The 14,781-nt window shown below is 36.0% G+C and overlaps 1 protein-coding gene across 3 annotated transcripts; it reads left to right on the forward strand.

Annotated features, from left to right (window-relative positions):
* Window positions 2,978-6,989, forward strand: LOC18768943 (RNA-binding protein 2). 3 transcript variants are annotated; one of them, XM_020553787.1, is made up of 7 exons: window positions 2,978-3,157; window positions 3,270-3,358; window positions 5,327-5,454; window positions 5,541-5,835; window positions 5,949-6,037; window positions 6,168-6,249; window positions 6,574-6,989. In XM_020553787.1, the coding sequence occupies exons 2-7, from the start codon at window positions 3,280-3,282 to the stop codon at window positions 6,675-6,677; spliced, it is 777 nt and encodes a 258-aa protein (XP_020409376.1). In that variant the 5' UTR covers window positions 2,978-3,157; window positions 3,270-3,279; the 3' UTR covers window positions 6,678-6,989. The 3 variants fall into 3 exon arrangements, with proteins under 3 accessions (XP_020409376.1, XP_020409375.1, XP_007199630.1); XM_020553786.1 differs by having other exon boundaries at window positions 2,979-3,157; window positions 5,318-5,454; XM_007199568.2 differs by having other exon boundaries at window positions 2,981-3,157; window positions 5,318-5,454; window positions 5,949-6,010; window positions 6,574-6,905.

Consider the following 14,781-nt stretch of genomic DNA (forward strand, 5'->3'; position numbering starts at 1 on the left):
AGAAGGGTTATCCAACAAATCAAGGATTGTGATGCAGCTGCCAATAAGTCTCCATGAAAAAAAGTGATATGATCCTAGCCGACTCCAAGAGTCCGGGCTGACCACTAGGGAGCAGAAAAGAAAGATCAAACAAGCGACTTTCGTCTCCCAAACCACAACCAGCTACCCAGTTATGGAAGACGATCATATCATCATTTTTCAAGGGAAGGAAGTTCTAAGGATGGAGTGCTCATTGCCTCTAGGGGTACTATCCATGAAGCTCTTCACTTATCAGTTCGGCTCCAAGCAGGCGGCCAAGCCTTCCTCACCTCCATTGAAGATATGTTACTTTTGATGTTACCTATGCAACTCATCTATTTTATTCAATAAAGAAATGTAGTCACACATACATCAATACAAGTTCAGGCTTTTCTTTCCAATAGAGTGTTCATGAGAGCAATCGACATGTCTCTGGACTTAGGCCAAACGGGCCACTCTAATCGACACATCTCTGGATGTAGGCTAAACAAGCCACACTTATCGACACGTCTCTGGACGTGGGCCAAACGGGCCACACTCATTGATACATCTCTGGACGTTAGCTAAACGAGCCACTCTAATCGACATGTCTCTTGATGTAAGCCAAACGGGCCACTCTAATTTATAAGTCTTCGGTCGTAGGCCAAACGGGCCACACTCATTGACACGTCTCCGGACGTATGCCAAACAGGTTGCACTCATCAACAAGTCTCTAGACATATTCCAAACAGGCCGCATTAATCAACACGTCTCCAAAAGTAGGCCAAACGGGCCACTCTCATCAACGCATCTCCAAACGTAAGCCAAACGGGCCACACTCATCGACACGTCTCCGGACGTAGGCCAAACGGGCCATACTTATCAACACATCTTTGGATGTAAGCCAAATGGGTCACACTCATCGACACGTCTCTAGACATAGGTCAAACGGGTCACACTTATCAACACGTCTCCGAACGTAGGCCAAACATGCCACACTAATCGATACGTCTTCGGACGTAGGCCAAGCAAGCCACTCTCATTGACATGTCTTTGAACGTAGGCCAAATAGGCCACTCTCATCGGCACGTCTCCGGACGCAGGCCAAACTTGCCACTACCCAGAAACACTCGAGTAGTTCACAAGACACTATGCAAATTGAAGTTAGAAAAAAAAACTAAAAATTTCATAGTAAAGTGGCCAACCGGCCAAATTCAACAAATATAAGATGGTCAATCGATAGCAAATCACACTTTTTTAGTTGAGATATCTTGAATAAAACGATCACGAATGTTCAAAACATTACAATTCACCAAATTAGGATTCTAGAATAACATAATATCACCACACTACCCGTGGGCAGGAACAAAATAGTTACAAGCAAAGGGAATTCTTCGAGCTAAACACTCAACTTTGGTAGTAGGGGCTTTAGAGTCCAAAATATAAAATAAACCCAATTGAAAATACTTAATAAAAATGATAACATGAGCAACTAAACCAGGCCAGGAACTACCCCGGCTACTCCACAACATCAACTTCATTGATTAAAATTCAATATTAGAGATGATAAAATAGAATGCTTCACTATAGTCTCAAAGAGCACCGACTTCACCCACACCCCTTCACATCGTGTCCAAACCCATCTATCATAACCACCACGATGAGTTTGGAGCCAACAGGAAGTCCATGCAAACTTTTGTTCAAAGAGCCTAGATTTTGAGATACCCATCCAAAAATTCAAGTATGTGCCTTCCGTGAGGAGTTGTAGATCCATTCACAGGCTAAAAGGGGTTAGAGAACTAAAACCCTAGCCTTCAATTTTTTTTCCTTATTCGAATTCCCAGTTCCCAAAACCCTAGCCCTTTTGCTCTTTGAAGACATTCTCACTTTCATTATAGCCCACCAAAAGTGCTATTGACTAGTCTGGTTTTTACCACTCTTGTAGGTAGGGGTAGGCATCAATCTGGCTAAACTGACTAAATCAGTCGATCTAATTGTAATTATTGGTTTAGTTTGATTTTGACTAAGAAAAAGTCAAACGGTTTAAAATTCGAACCAAATAGTATATTTCTTAGTTTGGTTTGATTTTGGGCTTTTGTAAAACGGCCAAAACTGAACTGACCCGTGTACTTGTATATTTATTTATTTATATCTTAATTTACATGTGTAGTCCTCTAATTAGATAATAACTAGAGCCTCTACTTATATATAAGCCGCAGCTAAGGTTGCAAAAATAAGAGCTTGAATACTGCTTGTAAATAATCCAAGGAACATGACAAGTATATGAACTATTTATTTATTTATATTTTATTTTGCACGTGTAGTCCTCTAATTAGATAATAATTAGATAATAACTACATATATTTTATTCATTAAATAAAGCATCATTAAATTATAGGGAGCCACCATGAGTCATTTCTCTCTCTTTAGATCTAGGGGCTCCTAGAGGTCTTCCTAATTTAGGAGGTGGATAGAGAGCATGGTTGGAGTGGTATTTTTCCAATTCTTCTCTCAGATTTGTCTAAGGAGGTAGTTTAGAGAGTCCATTGTGAATGCTCTTATATTGATTTTTTTGGTTTGATTTCATTTGCGATTTTTGTCAAAATAAATTGAACTAAACCGTTATATTATAATCGATTTGATCTCGATTTTGAAGTGAAACAGGTTCAATTCGAACTATGCTGCCCGTACTTGCAGGATAGATATCAAAGTGTGGAAAAATCCATGCTAAATTAATGAAATCACCAAAACAAAACAAAAAACAAAAACAAAAATTCCAGCAAGAAAAGAAATTCGAAATTTCAAATAGCACATGGACCAAAAACCGAAAGGCTATGAAAAAGGTCGTCGAAAGAGAAGGGCTCCACTCCTCAGTTTATGCTTTTCTGGCCAACAAGAGCGTTCCAAGTGTACTCGAGAGCACGTGGCGCAGTTCTATTCGATTTCCAGGGAAAACATATGAGCCCTCCCACGGCGAATCAACATGAACCGATACACAGCCGAACTGAGTCGGCGAGTTTCGACGTCAAAAAACACTCGAACAAGCAGGAGGTTTCTGCCCGAAAAGAAACTGGAAATAAATACAGAAAAATTTAAATCCAGCAAAGCTGTTGCGGGAAAAAGCTTACGCTCTGCGGTTTTCGTAATCACCAACAACAAGGTTCTATCAAATTAGGGTTCTTTTATTTATATTTTTAAATTTAGTTCTTTTTTTTACGATTTTGTTTTTCTGAAATTCCTCACCATTCCGTCTATTAAATACAAATTTGCAGGTAAATTAAAATGAGGGGCGGCCCCTGGAACCGGCAGCGGCAATTGGGTCCCTCCGGTGGCGTGCATAAACGACCTCGTTCTGACTATGGTACGCCCTCTTCTTCTTTTTTCAGAACATTGGTAACGTCGAATGGAGTTTCTTTAATTAGTTGTTCCATTTAGTTTGAATTGTGTGATTATAAACTGTGATTTTGTTTGTGCTTTCGTGCATTGGTTTGAATTATTGATCTTCTTCATCAAATTGTTTAAATTTGATTTCTTGTATTATAAATGTGGGCAATTTTCTTGGTTGATCAGTGGGTTTCTTTGTGTGTTGGAATGATAAAATTCATCTTAGATTTTTTGTTACAGAGTTGACGATCGCATACTCTTAATGGGCTGCAAGTAAACTATCGTTGCGGTTTCTGTGTGTGGAGGTTTTAGTTTGACATTTCTATATAAAATCAAGGAACGAGTAATGAACATGCAAAGATTGGTAGTAAGATAGTGTAATAACTAAACTAAGCCTTCACCGTCATAGAGAATATCAGGGAAGCTAAATGGAGTTGTTTACTGAAGTGGACGAGTCATTATCCACTATTGCTCATCAAACAAAGACGATTTAATTATTTACCTTTCCCTTCTCCCTGGTAATTTTTGGATCAGGATAGACGTCCTGCTTCAAATAACATGAAAGCTAGCTTAGGTTCTGAATTTGGATTGTAACTATGTTTAAGTCAATGAAATGGTTTTTGGGCCTTTGCTCCCTTCGTACATAAAAGACAAATTGTTAAAGTCCGGGAATTATTGTTTTGTGAGTACAATAGAAACTTAGGCGGCATCATGACTTACGTGATCTTATCATCCGAAGTATGATCTTCACTTAATCCTAAGAAATTTTTCTAGTGATGTCGATTGTTTTGGCATTCAAGGGTTGAAAAAGTTCCATGTGTGCTTGCTCCTGGGCCCCGGCCCTATATCTTACAAGAATAATGATCCAGCATCGTTTTGTTAACGAGGGCTGCCCTCTGCTCTGATTCACCTCCCCTGAGGGATAAGAGAGCCTCCAAAAAATACTAAGGAGTCCTCCTTTATCAACAGTATGCTTGCATATAATAATGTATCATTTGTGGAATTTTTTGCTACCAGAGGACTGCTGTTATTTTCTATTGAGCTAGTTTTTTTCTTTAAAACAAGACCATAATTATTCACTCTGTGTTTTTTTTTCTCCTTAAATCCATTATTCTTGAGCGCTGTCATTTATTGGATTTGGTATTAGAGCAACTTTTGAATGATTTCCCATTTGGGAGGCAGTTTTAAAAGTCACTGTTAAATTATGTTCAAGGTGAAGAAAACTGGTAGGTTATGTTGATAGTTTGTGTAACTTCATCTGTTGAGACCTATTTGATAATGAAAAGTAATACGATATCAGTTAAACTTTCTAATAACATTACAAGGTACTTATGAATGGATCCTCCCCCACCCCAACCAAACTCCAATTATTTGAAATGGCATCAAGTAGGATCATGCTGTTCTTTAAGTGCGGTCAGTCTTCCATCCCAATGCTATTATTCAGTAATGATGGCAATGAGATGGTCTATACATATTTTATGATGCAACTATTGTGATATAAATGTAATATACTAATATAAATTGATGCATATAATATGAAATAAGTTTAGTTAGATACCAAATTCATTTTCTTATTTAGTTATTTCTTTTGTTGAATTATTTTTATTTTTTAGTCACTCATAAAAAAGCATAGCCTTGTATATTTGTAACTAGATATTTCAATTGGTATTTTCTGTTTGTAGTTTTCAACCTTAAAAGAAGTTGTACTAGTTTAATCACCACATTGTTGTTGGTACTTATATATGTAGTTCCCCACTTTGGGACCAAATCTGCAAACTAAATATAGTAGGTGTTAACCGTTAGAAGGGGTATCTTCCTGCATCTCTCTAATGTTTCTCGATATAGTTCTTGATTTAAAATCTCTTCCAATCTGCTGTTTTTCCTTGTTTAATAGTTTTGAAGTTTAGCACTGAAATTATGGACTAACCTTTTGCAGACCTTGCAGCTTCTGGCCTGTATTCAGGTCATGAGATGCATAGTTATTTGGCACGAGATGATGATTTTGGTGATCCTAGGGCCTTAAAGAATACAAAATCAATTGGATCAGAATATGACAACTATCTTCAGAATGTGGTGACTTTCTTGAGCATTTGAAACAGTGCCTTTATGACACATATCTCTGTTTTTGTACTAAACATTTATACTACTTCCTTTTGAAGCAAATGTCTTCACATACTTCTGGAGAAACTAGTACTTTTGGTGGAACTGGATTGGGAAGGGCTGTTGGTGGTGGAATGGTTGGCCTTCCAATGGCTGATCATTCTGTGATGGGTCATCCTGGACCCATTGCTTCTGATCTAATAACAAATGGTCGAAATATGAGTTTTGCTAATCAGCTTCCAGTCGATGCAATGGCTAGGCCTGGACGTGAAACAGCTCATTTACCTCCAGACGCTTCCAACACTTTATATGTTGAAGGACTTCCTCCTGACAGCACAAAGAGAGAAGTAGCTCGTATCCTTGATGACTTTCTCATTCTGCCCAAGAATTAACTTGATCTTTCCCTTGTCCATCTTATTGTTTAACTCAATAGTTTTCACATCATTCATCCTTTACATTGCTTTAAGATATATTTCGTCCTTTTGTGGGCTATAAAGAAGTGAGGCTTGTGAGCAAAGAGTCCAAACATGTATGTGGGTGGTGGATAACTAAACACGTATTTTTCTTGGTCATTTTGTTTTTCTTGTTTACTCTGATTTGGTATTCTCATTGTATTACTTGGTTTTACCTGTTTGGAAGTATGAAATTAGTCTTCACACATATATTCTGGTTTATCCATAATGCAGCGTGGTGGGGATCCTCTTATCCTTTGTTTTGTGGACTTTGAAAGTCCAGCCTATGCAGCAACTGCTCTGAGTGCCTTGCAAGGTGATTGCTTTTGCTCGTCTTCAACCTTGTGGTTATAACTGTCAAAGAAACTTAATCCTTCTTTCTGTTTTCCCTTATAACTTCTTAAATGCTATTTGCTATTAGTAACTTATTCAACCATGTACATGTTGATTTATTCTAATATTCTTCCAGGCATAATAGGTGTACAGAGTAGTGGATAGGCAATTTAAGATTGCAATCATAAGTTGTGATAGCTAACCCTAAGTTCAGAACCTGTAGAACTAGCTGCATTGGTCTTTTTATTTTCCCATGCTAGTGGTTTTGAAATGCTGGTAGATGCTGATGTTATGGTTGGATTCACAGGTTATGAAATGGATGAACACAGTCCTGATTCTAATTACTTGCGGCTGCAGTTTTCCCGGTTCCCGGGTCCAAGATCTGGACCTGGATCCCGTAGTAAGAGGTGAATAGGCATTAGGTAATGAGAGACATCTATGTTGAAGTAATGCAGATTGCATTAGCTTTGATACATTGCCTATATGTATGCTTCTTTCTGGAGTGGTAACCACATTGTACCCCAAATATACAATGTCAAATTGCTCAGGCTTGGGCACTAATTGTAAGTACTTGAAATGCATAGTATCTAAGTAGTGAAGTCAAGAAAAGTTTCATAGTTATGTAATTAAACAAGGATATCTGATTTTGCATTTCCATTTCTACCCAATTTCTTAAAGAAGTGTTGTATTCTTATTGTAGATAAGGGATTCTGAATGTCTTCTTCCTTTTGACACATTATGGCAACTGAATTCTAAAGTTTGACTGGTCTGGATGAATGCATTCGACGTTTTGAACTTCATGCTAATAGCATGGATAGACAGATGCACATCCGATCCGAGTGAACAATTGCGGTTTTTCTTTTTCGGAAAAAGGACTGTCTTGTAGTGGAGATACATATGAAAAAGAATGGACCACCACATTGAACTGGGGAAGAATCTGGAAAATTGAACACGAAATACTTGAGCTATGTAAGTGCAACTTGGAGCACTGCCTTCCATAAAGGGATTGAGAATCGTTTGAATGTTGCAAGCCTAATGGGCCAAGAGTTGGATTTTTAAAATTAGGAGTGCTTGCAGATTTTCCGATCCTTGTCCAAAAAGTGGCCAAGGTCTAGCTGAGGATTTACAATTGGATTTAAGATCTTGGGATCTGACTCTCCCTTGAGTACCACACCACTTTGATTTTTTTTTTTTCCTTGTTTTTTTCATAGGGATTTGCGGCAATCCTACACTTGCATGATACGGGGATTACATTGTTTTGCTATCCCCTGTCAATAACATTATGACATGTATGATAACTCTTCCACATGTTATTGGTCAGGGATAGCAAAATAATGTTATCCCCGTTGCAACCAAGTTTTTCTCCTCTTATAGATATCATATTTATATGTTTTCTGTGACCTTAACGAAGAAACCAAGTCTATGAACTTGGACTCTATTCTGTCAAGTGTTGCGGAGACCATAAAGTTTTGTCTTCTATTGTAACTTGCGTTGTCTAGAGAAGAGCTCACAGAGCATCATGGTCAGTTTGAAAGAGATTGTGTGTTTTTTATCCTCTGTGAAATCAATTGCTGAGAAAAGACAATGCATGGCCATGTTTTGTGTGTAAGAAATTTGATCCACTCTTCCCCTTTTGGAGTAAATACTTGTGGTGCCAACAACAGTATGTAGTGAGTAAGTTATTCCTTTTGCTATACATCCTCTCAATGCTAAGCCACTAGCCCAGTGTCCTGCTCGCTAGTCTGTAATTTCTGTACACCACACATGGGCTTCAAGCTCTGTCTCAATTATTACAAAGAAAGATCTTAGCCTTTTCAATGAAGGTTGTGATTTGTGACCCATAATCCTATATTGCTAGACCTTTCCATCTTCCTTGGCATGAAAAAAAGCAAAAAAAAGCAAGGGGCTTGTAGTGGTTAAGAGTAGTTACCCTTGCATCTAAGATTCTGTGTTCGACTGCCCCCTCTCCAATATCGCTTGTATAAACCTAAAGAAAAGGAAATGGAATATGAATTGGTTTTCAACTACCATGAATTTGGCACAACATTTTGGGCATTTGTAAATAGATCCTCTTTCTTCTTAACACTGATTTAAAACCCTAGATGATGATGTAGAGCCTGTAGGGAAACTGGGCTAGGTTTGGTAGGAGAGCGAGTCTCATCGGTGTCATTACCTGCATTCCATGTGGCCTGGTGGGTTTCATTTGGTGCCATTAGTCCTTTTCTCATTATAACTTCCTTTTTGAAATTGGAGAGAAGGGGTGGGGGAAAAGTTGGTTTAGGGCAATGAGGTTATTGAGTTCATGAAGCAGGAAAACGTCTAAGCAATGGGGTTGGTTCCATTTCATTCGAATATGACCGTTAGCTAAATAAAGAGTTGTGATGAAAAATAAAGAAAAGGGTAAACTAGAAAGAGATGTTGTAACTTGTAGGGCTGCCCCCACAGCATCAAGTGGTTGCATGGAATAGGTTCAGAATTTGAAGTTGGATTAGATAGACGCATGGGCTGGGTTTGGTACATTTCCAAGTCATCTTTGGTATTTCTTCCTCTATAGGCCCCAGGTCTGTTGTTCTTATTTGTTAGGCATTTAATGCAGCGTTAATTATGGTTGAGAGACAAAGGAAAGTGCGGTGATTTGAGAAATTTTTGTTTCTAAACAACGACACTGTGACGTGATATTATTAATTAATAAAATATAAGTAAATAATAAATTTATATTTGAGTATTATAATATGTGACGGTGTAACGTGCAGACCAAAAAAATACTTGTGACTACTGATAAAATATAATAGTTCTCTCTATTTTGATGAAAGGAAGGAATCTCACCACGATCGAGTCCTCCTTCTCCGAGTATAAATAAATAAAATAAAGTTTTACAAAAATAAAAAAAAGTATGGTTACCTACCAAGTGTAAAAAACAAAACCAAAAGAAGCTTTATATCACTCGGGTCCAATTGGGGGGTTGTCAGTAAATTTGATGTCCATGATTCCAAATATTTGGTATTACTGCATTTGGCACTGCATTAACGTGACGGTGCAGCCAAAACACAATAATTACTTTATTAGGGGGTACCCCCAAAGTTTGGGAGAGGAGTGCACAGGAAAACACACACTTACTGGATTTGATTAATTGATTCTATTTCATTCAAATAACAAATTTACTAGGGATATATGTAAGCTTTCTGCACCAAGATGAAAATAGTTGTGTCGAACTCATCGTAAATATATGTATTGTTCTCGTCATCTATGTGAACTGAATCTGAGATATTCTTTAACTAAATAGAATCGACTATCACTAAATCAAAGGTTAGTTAGTAAACAATTGTATTTGATCCAATCAATTCTTGGCACAATACTGGTTTCATTTTTGGACCTTCTACAACCGACATTGTTACTATTTTTACTTGGTTTATGGCAGTGAAAACAATCAACATTCAACATAGCCAATTAAGATTAACTATCGTTTTCAGTTTCCTTAAAAAATAAAATATTATTGTTTGAAAAACCATTTCCTCTTTCATGAAATTAGCATGAAGTTCAGTCCTCTACCCCTATGGTTTCCACATCTACCACAATCATGGCCATGGGTGAAATTAAGACCTGCCAAAGATGTATAATAGAAAAACACTTACATGAAACGGGAATAACATTATTTCACTATTTTCGGCCAATCACGTTATGTTATGCGTGATAATTTTTTCACATAACAGTCTATGATTGGCCAGACTATCCTTGCCTCATACAAATTTTTAGGTGAAATAGGGTTTAGGAGATTGATTTAGGTAGATACATATTTGTTATGGAGAAGCCTACGCATGCAAACACTACCTGAATCATTAAACATAATTAGTGTCTGAATGAACAACACTTAATTATAACAATGTACGAACCAAAAACATGCGTGAATTATTACATGAGGACACAGCAAAAAACAAAATCTTAATTACTTTTTCCATTATTTCCAATTTCCAAAGGGTTTGTTTTTCCCTGGTTTTAGAATGACAACTTGATAAGGCCATTGCTTGCTTTTGAGGCTGCTGTACAGAACTGAAAATGTGAGATGTTGTTCGCCATGGAAGCAAAGATTGAAGCCTTCATGTACTGTGTGGGTCCCGCTCCTTCAATCAGAAAACAAAAGTACTTTTTAAAAATACTCCTTTAATTATGTGTCCAACTTTGGATACTTTTCTCCATGCATGCACTCACTGACAGATCATGTTTGTGTCTGTGTTTGTGTTTTGGAAGGGTAAAATAGGTAAATTTCACAAGATCCGCGTGGCACTGTATGTGTATGTCAATTGCATCAATTCATCAAGCTTTCAATCTTCAGACCATAAAAAATTCAAGCTTTCAATCTTTTCACGGAATCTTGAGCAGCATATGCCTAACATCTTAGAAATATGCCCGACATTTAGCATTTTTAAATCCCCAAAACAAAAATAAACGCCTAACATGTGTGAATTTTTTGTTTGGTGATAGTGAAACGCGAAGGTTAATAATTCACGTATTATAATATAAATATTGATATTAATATACGTACGCAATGAAGATTGATAAGTATTAAGTAGCTATGTTTTGATCGCATCGAAAAATTACTCATATTGATTTGCATACGTTAAGAAAATTGATAAATAGTACTTAACTCTATTATGATCATACCGAAAAATTACTCGAAAAAGAAATTATTCGAGAAAGAGACTTTAGCTTTAAGTAGCAAAAAAAGACTCTACGTCCATCACGTTTGAAAAGTTGGACAACTGTCCCAGGACTCATAAATCCTTCACAAAACATCAACAGGCAGACCAGACACGTATTCATATGGACCGGAGTGCTGAAATTCATACACAACATATGCCTAATATAAATTTATACCATCTGATTATTTTTTGTACAAACAATCCAAGACACTTGGCTCTCTTGACTTGGATGCATCATGCAGTCTACGAAAGCAAAATATTATAATTTCTCCCCAGCCTATGAAAATCTCATCTTCATTTTCGTGTCGGTGTCTTGGAGATAGTATATTTATTTCTTGAATAAAATAAAACGACTTGCTGATATTGCATTGGGAGGAGACTTTTTAGTCTAATCATCATCATTATAAAAACCCTAAAACTAATTAATTTTATGAACCCGATTGTTTAGGATTAATATATATGATCACATACGTAGGTACCATATGATCTACAACAAAATGCTTCTTTAATCAGCTAATTATAATTTATATGGATGGGTATACATATATTATGATGACAGGCTAAATATAAATATTGTTACGTAAAGGAACGTTCTCTTGACAGAATGTAATTTTGGATCATTGCTTGTATATTGTATTGTAGACAAAAAAGTGGTTAAAGTTGAGTGTAGATAAATTTATTTTCTCGAATGATAGAGCATTTACCCTCACCTCACACATCAGTGGCAAGAGTTCGAGTGTGAACCTCCTTCTTTCAATTCTGGGTATCTTTTATACGAAGAAAATTCTACGTAAGAACCCTCCAAATAAGTCTATTTGAATTGGATACGTATCAATCGTATCGATGGTCCATGCATAACAAATTGGTGTAGTATATTCATATAATTATTACATATTGGGTCTCAATAACTCATAGGGAATAAATGTGTTTATGGAGATCCCTTTAAAAGGGAAGACTTTTCAGAAAGAATTAATATATGCATAAGACTAAGAGGAAAAATACAAACTTCAAACTTCAAGGAGAGGGACTGAGCAGGGAGAAGGGCTAAAGCCCAGAAGACCTGCAAAAGAAAAGGAAGTATCGTGTGCTTGTTCGAGGATCATCCACATCTTGTCATTGTGGGACTCAAAGAACCAATTAGGATAAATTCGACAAATGCATTTTCTATAGCAACTTGGCAAACAAAGCAACACTAGATAATAACAAGAAAAACAAAAAGCAAGAAAGTACGGCAAAAAGGAAAAACCAAAGCCATATAATACTAGGACCAATTCTCAAGGATCTTAAACGGTGCACATGTATATGTTCAGAAAATATTGTTTTAGCCAAAATTTGCTGCAAAATTGACCAATTTCCCCCATATTCACACACTAATTTTTAAAGCACATATATATATTTTTTTCTTTTCTAGTATGCGATAGTTTAAATTAGAGAAGATAAAGATTTCTCACACACACAGTTATGATGCTGTGGGATTTCGAACTGAGGCCTCTGATCTGCAAGATCTTTCAGAACAAAAAAATAAAATCAAAATCAAAATGCTCCACTTCCTTGGTACTCAGCTCTCCACCTCTCTCATTTCAGACAAGCTTCTAGATTTAGATTTGTCTCAAATCACATGCCATCTAAACCTGCCCCAGCCCAAATTTTGATTTTTTGAAAATTCCAGTGCTTCTACTTTTGCTTTTTTATTTTTTAAAGTCTCACTTACCCCATCAATGTGCATAATTGGTTTTTATATATATATTTATATACAAGCTAATTTGTCAAGATGTGAAAGACTTATTTAGTAGCTAGTGATGCAAGAAATTCAATAGGAGCCCAACTAGATTATTATTTAAAATGTGTTTGACCACATTTGCACATTAAGGTAAAATTTATACAAACTCCAGCTAGCTACCATGAAAGCTACAATATGAATATGAAAGGTGACTGTCAATTTCTGTATTGGGAAAAAAATAATAATAATAACATAAAGCCATAAACAAAAAGTACTGGCTGAGAAACCTTCCCTCATTCTTCTTCAATTCTTGGCTGTCTTTTTTATATATACCATTTTACTGCATGGTTTCAATTTCTCTGCGTAGTTTATTTATTTATTTATGGATATTTAGTCATATATTCATTTTTAGTACTAATGATCTACCTCACATCATTTCATTTTTATAAATAAATATAATATTAAAAAAACCCAAAAAGTAACATATGGGCCTATTGAATTTAATTTTGATTATTAAATTACTTTGATATCTTATTGAGTGTTTTGGGTTTCTTTTATGAGCTTTTGAATCGATGACAGTTTTGTAGTTTTGAAAAGTTTTTGTGTAGCTAAAACCTAAATTTACTTTTTTAAAATCTATTTTATATATAATTTTTTTTAATAATTTGGACCTTTATATTAGGTATAATAGTAATTCTCTCTATTTGTGTTTTTAACACAGTGATCTGGAGAAACTAGTCAAAAGCCAATAATGACTCTTCTTCCATCGTTCTCTATGGGCTAAAAGAGATTACGTACGTAGCTAGGGTTCAGTCTTCACCTACCACTCCTATTAGCATGCACCTAAAGAAGGATGTGGATAACGAACATTTTGACCAAAATCACGTGAGATGTCACGTGCCATAGGACCACCACTAACCTAGCATTGATTGTGAAGATGGATCGAGGTTGTCCCATAACTCCTTGTCCACGTTAACTTTGGGGCAAGAGTACCACACAAACCCCACAAAAAAGAAAAAGTTTGGTGTACTGTAAGCTAAAACATGAAAAGAAATTAAAGTAAAAAGAGAAAAAATGATTACTTTGTATCGTTATGATTGCATGTTTAAAAAATATATAAAGTCACATATGAGAAATTTGACAAAATAAAATACAATATATAATAAATGATTCAATTATTAATAGTATCGACGTTTTTTTTGTATAAAACTTCACACTTATTAAATTATGCAGATAGTTAAATTGAGGACAGTATTGACGTTAGTTGTAGTGGACCACGAATCGGTGCCTCTGAAATCTTAATTTGTTTTACATAAAAATTGAAATGAATGATTGTGGATTTGTATGGGGACGTGAAAGTGTCAAAAGGGTGCAGATCTGTAGATGATGAAAGCCATCCTGCTCTGCTGGGACTGTTTGGAAAATAATTGCTACAAAAAAATATAATTAATATTATCTGAACAGCTCACCATGTTAATAAAAATGAAGTGGGATTGATTATTCCATTGTCGAGTTGGAACTTGGACAAGTATTTTCTCATTCATGCGGTGGTCAGAATAATGCGATTTAATCCCGAACTAAACATGCTTAAGTAAGCATTTTATCGTTCTTTATTAGTCATCGGTAATTGTTTGGAACAACTAGTTCGTATTTGTAAATGATTAATTAGTCCTTAACATGTATGATTAAGGCAAATGGGCTTATCTTAAACCTCCAGAGTCAGAGAAATTCCAGAAAATTAATTAAAGCTGTGCGAATGTGACAGCCTACGTACTAAGAGAGAGAGAGTTGCAGCCGCCTGGTCCCTGTGTGTAGTGCCAAAATCATAGAAAGTTAGGCCACCACACACATTTTTCAAACTTGTCTACGTTTCATGAGAAATATTACACAAACAAGGGAAGACTTGTGGTTTAGATATTATACTTTTATTCAATAAAACTTGATGTTCTGCCCCCACGTACTCTTATTGCATTAAATTGCCTTCAAGTAAAAAGGGTCACACCCTGAGGTGATAATAGGTTTATTCTGTCGAAGAATATGAGTGATTTTATTACCGATAATATTTTTATAAAATTTCACACGAATTATACATGTAATA

This window comes from Prunus persica, chromosome G8, assembly GCF_000346465.2.
Source record: "Prunus persica cultivar Lovell chromosome G8, Prunus_persica_NCBIv2, whole genome shotgun sequence".
Classification (NCBI taxonomy): Eukaryota; Viridiplantae; Streptophyta; class Magnoliopsida; order Rosales; family Rosaceae; genus Prunus; species Prunus persica.